The 8,745-nt window shown below is 41.1% G+C and overlaps 1 protein-coding gene across 2 annotated transcripts in view; it reads left to right on the plus strand.

Annotated features, from left to right (window-relative positions):
* FAM193B (family with sequence similarity 193 member B) overlaps positions 1–5,374 on the plus strand; it is a 30,976-nt gene extending 25,602 nt beyond the window's left edge. For both annotated transcript variants that reach the window (XM_018552418.1, XM_018552419.1), the window contains exons 8-10: positions 1,764–2,652; positions 4,403–4,478; positions 5,050–5,374. In XM_018552418.1, coding sequence (XP_018407920.1) covers positions 1,764–2,652; positions 4,403–4,478; positions 5,050–5,146 — 1,062 coding nt within the window. In that variant the 3' untranslated portion in view covers positions 5,147–5,374. The remainder of the gene's footprint in view (positions 1–1,763; positions 2,653–4,402; positions 4,479–5,049) is intronic.
* Positions 5,375–8,745: the final 3,371 nt, after the last annotated feature.

Here is an 8,745-nt window from a genome sequence, read left to right on the forward strand (position 1 = left end):
AGGAGAGAAAGTGACAGCCGGCCGAGCGCTGCGGGACAAGAACGCTGTGAGCGGCCGGTGTCTCTCCTCCCACACCGCTCGGCCGCCTATCACAGTGCGGCAGAGCGGTGTGGGGGCGGAGACAGCGCTGTCGCAGGAGGCTGGGCTCTCCTCTCGCACCGCTCAATCAGCCTCCTGTGACAGTGTGTGTCAGAGAGGAGAGCAGGCTACAAACACTCAGCGATCAGTGACCACTGAGTGTTTGTAGATAATTGAGGATATGGTATGGTTAATATATCCTCAATTATAAATGAATGGGAGTTATCTATATACACTCCTGTTCATTCATAGTTGTAGTTATAGTAATCCTACTATATTCTCAAGTTATCAATGAACAGGAGCACTCATAGAGGATTCCTGTTTATTGATAACAGGGGATAGGTTTCGTTTCGATTTTTACATTTATTTCGGTGCACCTCTTAACTAAAATGTTTCAGTACAGTTGCTAAATTTACTGTAGGAATTACTTATAGATTTTCAGATATAACCCTCCTTAAAGCCATCCTGTGCTTTTACTTATGCAGATGCAAACAGGTTTGCCTTAGTCCTCTCTTCCCCAGCAGCACATACTTCGTTTTTTTTTTCTTTTTTTTTTCTTTCTCCCACCTCTCCTTCGGCAAGTGAAGAATTACCAATGACTTCCAGGTATGAAGGAGCATGTGACTCCTTGTGACAGCAGTGGGCCAAGCACCACCAATGTCACTCGGTGTAATCTTCAACTTCAGTAACTCCAGCTTAGACAGCAAGGCATCGCCTGCTTCCGGCAGTGGGGGAGCACAGGTAATCTTCTGAGGATGGGGAAATTGAAATGAAAATGTTGCTTTGCATTGGGTAAAGAAACACTTGAAATCTGTAATTGTAGTACATATATTTAGTAATTAGTGGAACCTCCAACTTGTAATTAAATCACACGGGTGATATTTAGTTGACAAGCGGTATGCTCTGATAAACACAAATCTTGTTCAGAGTTTTAATAATGGAAAACACATGGATCATCAAGTGCTCAGGGTACCTTTACATCCTTAACTGTTGAGCTGGCCATGCACTGCTCTATTTTTTTACATTCAACCTGCGGGCTGAACGGGAAAAAAAATGGAGCCGATTCCTCCATCAATGCAACAAGCACGTTGATCGAGGAGTCCTTGCTGTTTCTTTAGTATTCTGACAGTGGCCACTGGCCTGTCAGAATACCCAAACAGAGCTGGGAGCTCCTTGCCTGCCGGCTCTGTGTGTATGAAGATTTTCTGACTAGCTCCTTTAATCGGCTGATCAAGGGATGCCGGCTGAGCAGATGCCGACAGTGGTGCCCACTGTGTGAATTATGGCAGCTTCCTCAAGAACTAGCTGAAATTTGCACAGTCTATGGGCACCTTTAGGGTTACTTTATACTATTTGAAGATTGCACTAGGTGTTTTTACACTAATCTTTCTAAAACATCCACTATTGGATATACATGGAACATCTAACTCATGAACTAGAATATAAGACTCTGGCTAATGACCTTGGAGTTTGATATTCAATATTGACTGTATACAATGTTGTGTGTGTTAGTTAAATAACACTCTATTATGATGACATTAAATGAGGATCTGATCGTTTGTATTCATCCATGCACAATTCCAGAAGATGCCAAAGACTCCAAATTGCAGAAGCAATTTATGTAGACTTTGAAAACTTTGCATTTTCATCAGGTTTTTTAACTTTTTTCTTTTCATTTTGCCTAGGAGAAAGCCCTTCAAGAAGCTGATGCTGAGAAGTCATCTGACATCTTTAGTTCATCTGTGGAAGATATGGGGGCTCCATCTTCAGGCGAGAAGTTGCTTCAGTGGCCTCAGCTTGAGTTGGAGCGAGTAAACAGTTTTCTAACAAGCCGGCTTGAAGAGATCAAGAATACCATCAAAGACTCTATCAGGGCTAGCTTTAGTGTGTATGATCTAAATCTCGATGTCAACGATTTTCCCAAAAAAGCAGCTGTTCTGGAGCAGAAAAACTTGCTGTCCCACCTCAATGGTTCCTCTGATCTCCAAGAGATTGATCTTGACCTGTCTCCCCTAACACTTGGTGTTTCAAAGGATGAAAAATTGACAGAGAGTGAAGTCAATACTTCTACTCAATCTACAGAAAATGGTGTTGTGAAAAGGCTAAGTGCTGTTCCTAATCTCTCTCGAATGATCTGGGTTCAATCTCAGCAGAACGCAGAATCTGGGGAAAGTGGGGATACAAATTCTGCCAGTACCCCAGAAAACCAGTTATCAGTTAGTTCTGAAAATCAGAGACCCCAAATTCAGCCAGGAGTGTCTCTCACTGGAGGTCGTACAAAGAAGAGCAAAAAAACGAGCCTCCAAACACGAAAGTGTGAACCTCATATTTGGGAAGCTGCGCCACCTAGAATCAGTACAACAGGAGCAAAAGCCCAGCGGAAGCCTTTACCTGAGAAAACAGAAGAGACTTCAAGTCAAGGACCAGACACTGTGAATTCAGTTATCACCAGGTCAGAAAAAGAGAAAAGTGAGCCTGGTGGATCTGAAAGGACAGATGCCAGAGTCACTGCTGGGTCTAAAAGCAAATCCAAGAAGAGTAGGAACAAAACGGATAAACCTCGTATTTCCGTTGGTATGTTTTCACATTTTTTTAGCTCTTGTTTTCTTTTTTTTTTTTTTACTGAATGCATATATACACTGGTTCAGACATATAAAAACCGAAACAGATTACTCCAGGGGGAAAACTTTTTCCTAGGAAATGAAAAAACAAAACCTGATTGGTGTTAATTGGCAATACCTCCACTTTGGTTGATTTCTTCATTGTTACATCTTTAGTATATCAGCGATACATTATTGCAAGATATGTGTGTAGATATGAATTAGATTCTGCGGTTAAGTAGTGACTGTTGGAACAGTGGTTAGCAATAGATGGGCTGGTGTCTTTCTGAATACAGTAGGTGGGAAAATTATTTTCCTCCTGCTTCTTTAAAAAAAAACTCCAAATGAGCAGTAACTACCTTCCTTTCCACTTATTGAGAAGAGGATTGAATTGTCTTGGTCACATTTTCCAACAGTCTTCATGAAAAATAATTGACATTTCCAGAATGTGAAGCTTGCATTATGGCTACCTAGCTGCTCCACTTAAAAGCCTCATCCTTATCCAAGCAACACATTGGACCATTGGTCCTGAGCAGGATCAGTTGGTTTGTGGCCTGCCATTGATTGGATGGCTTGAAAAATCATTAGTGGGATTCCTATTGTTTTATGTTGGTTAAGCTGAAATAAGGTAGTGCCATAAGCAATGCTATATGGAGAGCGTGTCTTAAATGTATTGCCAAGTTACCATTCATGTTTGAGTAGGAAATATAATTCAAGGAATTGATAGTAATACGGCAGTCAAGAGTTATTGCGAATGGGTGCCAAAAAAGAAATTATCTGCTTTCAAGTCATACATTGAAGGAAATGGTTGTATGTAGGTGAATGATACAGCTGTTGAGTAGTTCCTTCCTCAAACACGCAGTGTCCATTCATCAGAAGAGATCAGAGTTAATTAAATGTTATGACAAATGGTCTGCCATGGTGCCTCATACAGACTGTTTAATACCTTTTGTCATAATCATCAACAAGACCGTGTGTGCCTCTGTATCAGAGAAGACTGGTCAATTACTTTCAGGGACTTGAAGTCACCTGAAGCACAAGTGTCCCTTATCAGAGGCTCCCGCAGTCATCCTGGGAGAGCCTGTTATTTACATAGATTCAGAGTCACAACAGGTGTTAAAATTCATGGGAATGTGTGATCAAGTCCTCAGGGTGAGATTACACCGCTGATATAAAAGAGCACCTCGTAGTGCCCTTGTTTTGAAAACTCTGACCTACCTGTGCTATTACCGCTGTGCCAATAAGTGGGCCTTCCTGGGGAAGTAATGGAGATCTTTGGCATAGCGCACCTCAATGTTGGGTGCAGTATTTGGGTCAGCGCTACAGATGTGGAAATGTGTACCCATTTCAAACTGGGAGGTTGGAGGAAGCTTGGAAAGAGAAGTTTTTATGTTTCATCCAAATAAATTGTGAGAAATATAACTTTGTGTTATACCTTGCCAGCTGAAAGCTGGACAAATACCATAGTCTATTTTATGTTTACTAACTGTTGTGCAGTGGAAAGGCCAGACTGACTGGAAATAAACTGACTGGTTGGTTAGGTAGAACATAGTTGATGAATCTAAAGGAAAATCAGAGTGTACAAGTATGTGTGTGGCCAGCTTTAGAGATCTAAACTGCCATGAAAGCTTGTAGTTCTAATCTGAAGTTTCAATCTACACAGCTAAACTGTTTTTTCTGTTCCTGTTCTGTTGTACTTTCTGAAAACCTCTCTCTTCTTGTAGATGATGTGTTCCTTCCTAAGGATGTAGACAGCACGGAAATGGATGAGACTGATCGGGAAGTAGAATATTTCAAGAGGTGAGACGTGAGAACTCTATTCTATAGAGGTCTGGCTGTATTTACATATGGGTATGTTTGCAGTGGGTCACTTTAGGTCTGATTTAATCTGTATTGTATACAGGTCCAGTATGTATTGTGTTTTGCTTGTGCTCCATAGAACCTGCCAGATAGGAATAGGAGAGCTGCTGTTTCTTTTATTATCATCTGTGTCCTTGTTGGGAAGAACCTTCTTACTGTCTGGTTACTGGGACTGGAAATAAGAGAAAATCTGCCTGATAATTATACAGCGTTAAAGACCTAATGTATTCTAACTCTATCCAAAACTAAAAGAAAAAGAAGAAAAAAAAAGAAAGATGGAGTTTGTGTAATAGTGTAACATGACTTTACAGTGACCTGCACCTGGAGTGTGCGGGTCACTGTAATCGGGACCTAGGCTCGCGTGCCACCAGAGGGGCCTCTGCGTGCCCTCTGTGGCAAGCGTGCCATAGGTTCGCCACCGCTGAATTAGACCAATGACCCAGCCGTATTATGCTTTGACAACAAAAATAGTCATAAACTACAATATTAATCTAGTCTCCTTCTTTCCCAGGTTCTGTCTGGACTCTGCCAAGCAGACACGGCAGAAGGTGGCGGTAAACTGGACCAACTTTAGCCTGAAGAAAACCACTTCCGATGTGGCACAATGATGCCTGCACTTCCTATATTTCCCCTTTCTTCTAACGTCACCAGTCCACTTGTTTTAACTAGACCTCTGACCTCTGGTTCCCCACTGCTCCATTTTGCACACTTTCACAAGCTGTTTTAAAGGTTTTTAATATTGCATCTCCACTGCCCTTTTTTATTTGTATATTTTCTATCATGGCAAACCGCATTTTATAGCTCTTGTAATTCAGGTCTTCATTGTTGGCATCACACGTGGCACCCTCCCCTCCAGTGAAGTGACACGGACGATATTTGCGTGTTCTGAGAGCAAATCCTACATGCCATAATGTTTGGAATGTCAATGTTCACCATTTTTCCCAAACTTTTAAACCCCAGTTTCTTAAGTTACCACTACACTAGGTTCACACAGGGAACAATAAAATGATCACTTTATTATAAGAAAAAAATAAAATATATATATAAAAACGGCTGCGTTATTTGAGCTGCTGTGGTATTTTTTTTTTTTTAAATCTAAGGAGAAACGGTTTCTACATGCAGGCCATATGCAGGGGCCCGAAGGTAACGCTCACCTCCTTATTCGCTGCAGCAGGAACTTGCAACAAATCTGTGAACATCTCGTAACAACAGAAAAGCTTTTAGCAGCTTGAAAACCTTCAGTCAGCGATTCTTTTCATGTGCATAGTTCTGCCACTGTTTGAGTGTTTTTAATCTTGGAAAGGCTTGTAGAGCTGTTAGTCTTCCTGACTACGGACTTTTAAATGCTACAGGTGCCTTTTAAGTGTAGACATTTTTAAAACTAGGGATGGGCAGCAGATAAGATTGACTGGTAGGAACAAACGGATCATAGCACAGGCTGCTACAGCCAATGAGCCTCATCACCACTATCAAGATGTTTTTTATCATCAGGTTTCATAATTGGTCTTTGTTTCCTTGCCTAACATGAAGCATGCTTTCTACCTGTGTGGGAAGATAGCCCTTCCTCACAAATCAATTTATAATTGTGGTCACACCAATGTCAATGGCCTTCATAAACTAAACTGTTTCACTCCCCTTCCTGGCCGCTAGGTCCTGAAAGATATACCAAGACAATTCTAATCTCACAAGTTAACGGATTTTAGATACCGCATTAGAATCTTTATCATGTTCAAGATAGCTAACGACTTGCTGTCAGTCCCACTAAGAGGACTGTAGGAGCATAAGCCACCATTCTTTTAAATCTAATACTCCATCCCTTAATCCTATCCTTTTATCAAGCACTTGCATCACTTCTGTTCCTCCACTCTGCGTCTTGTGTAAGCCTTCAGAAGGGTGCATTGGGGAAGGTACTCCGCCATTTTAACCAGAGCACCTTTTAGTAGCCCCTTTTCCTCTGCTATGTGTGTTTCCCATGTATTGTCTTTTGCCAACCAAAATAATGTATCTGGCTACAGTAGAGCGAGACAGAAATAATGGTATGTCTTTATTTTTTTCCCCTCTGTATCTTTTTCATGTTATTATTTTTACCTGACAGCTGGTGCTATGCTCGACTACACCATGGGATTCTGGACTAAATGAGCAGGATAAGCAGGTCCAGTTCTCTGGATTCGGCATTGGATTTTATTAACGTTCTGTTCGCCAAGTGTATATTGGCTTTGCTGTGTTTTTGTTTTCATTTTTTTTATTATTATTATTTACTTTTTATACTGTGAAAATCTTTCATTCAGAAAGATTAAAATGACATTTGACACAGGTGAGATGGAGTCTAGTCTTTCTTTTTTGTCTTACACGTTTAATAGATTTTCCATTTCATTATGTGTTATGGTTTAACTAATATATTCATTTCTTTATAAACCTCCTTCCTTTTACATCTAAACACGCATACATATGCCTCCACATATGCACACAGGCCACATGTCGTAGGCAGTGTTAGCAAGACAGTATACCACAGCTGCCGGTACAAGCAAACCATTTCAATATAATTGCATGAATGCAGGGAAGTAGTCTTCTGGCTTTCCTGAGTGTTGGGGTTGATACAGAAATATTCTGATTCTCAAATGAATGTCTTAGATTTAACGTTAAAATGTAAATGTTAAAACATTGATCTTGAAGTCCCTGCCTTCTTAAGTAGAAGATTCTGCCTTCTGAAGCATTCCTTACCGCTTCGATATGTGCCATATGAGAGGAAACCAACTTAAATATTTGAAATGGTTCTGGCATCGTCCTATAACCTCTTTCTATGGTTGATCTCACAATTTAGGACAGTATAACCTAAAAACCCCTTTATTTGCCTTCATTACAATGGCTATATGTTCCCTGTAGTTTTCAGATCCTCAGCTGACTTGAAGTCCTTTTTTGTCATTGTTGTAAATAAATAAAACAATGGCTTCAAAAATTCTAGCAGAACGGATAACGTTCTGCTAGACTGGTAAGGCATGCATGTATTTATCAAAGCAAGGGTATGGTAGTTTATAAAACTTAAGTTTACATCTCCCTATAACAAAGAAACATGGCCACTACGCTAAACCATGCTATAAAAGATGCAAAATATGCCTGAAGGCAAATATAAGACCATTAATTACCTAAAAATGATCAGTTACTTACCGTAAATATCCTTTCCTGGTACATACATTTAACGCTTTACATCTAAATTTAGAAGGGCTACGGGATTGATAAAGACCCCTTTCAATGCTGTAGTTATCAGGCTTAGAGATGACCACAATGTGTGCTCATAGAGAATCCACTGATAAGGGCGTACCAGAAAGTATAGCATTGAGCGCCGCAAGGTAATGAGAGGAGAGAAGAGAACTTCCTGGAGTAGGGCAGTGGGAAATCCTCTGGGCCAGGGGCCTTGCCTGATTTGGATTGTTTGATGGCGAGGTGCAGTTCCTCACTTGTAAAGGGACCTTCCAACTGGTCACGGGATTCTAGGAAGAGGGAAGGCATACCGGAGTCTATGATATATGAATAAATCTGATAAGGGGTCGTTGGGCTACTTTATCAAGGTTATATAGGCCTTCATTGAAGCTACAAAACTTGCTGGCCATAGCAGTAGTGTAAAGTTTTGTCCTCGTACGAGAAAGTAAATGGGTAATAAAAGTCCTTGATTGAGTACCTCAGAGCCGTTGTCAGAAGTTTACCCGGTTTGTTAGAGAAGGGAGCGCTTACCCCTCACTAGGTGCTGCCTAACAGAATTTAGGAGTTGATTGAGTTCCTGTCTGATTTATACCAGTTTGTTATGCTGGGCCTGTGTGAAGGATTGTTTATGTACCTCTAACACTCACAATCTGGCAAAAAGCTGTTCAATTTCATGTGCACATTCCCTCTTTCTGCGGGCTCCATGTTTTGATCAGAACATTCCAGATGGCACACTTGTGGGCCTCCCAGACGGTCAAGGGGTCAACCTGGGGAGAGTCATCAGTCAAGAAGTTGGCCCTAATTGAGGATTCCAAGTTCATACACATTATTGTGCCCTGTAGCAAAGATGCAATGAGACAGGGAAAAGGACTCTTAGAAGGCAGAGAGACCACGTCCAAAACAAAGTGGATGAGTGCGTGGTCGTAAAACAAAATGCTACCGATGGAGGCCTCAACTACGGAAGGGAGAACCATATGCCTCACAAAGAAATAGTCCAGGTGTGAGTAGC

The sequence above is a fragment of the Nanorana parkeri genome, unplaced genomic scaffold (genome assembly GCF_000935625.1).
Source record: "Nanorana parkeri isolate BGI_ZX_2015 unplaced genomic scaffold, ASM93562v1 scaffold87, whole genome shotgun sequence".
Classification (NCBI taxonomy): Eukaryota; Metazoa; Chordata; class Amphibia; order Anura; family Dicroglossidae; genus Nanorana; species Nanorana parkeri.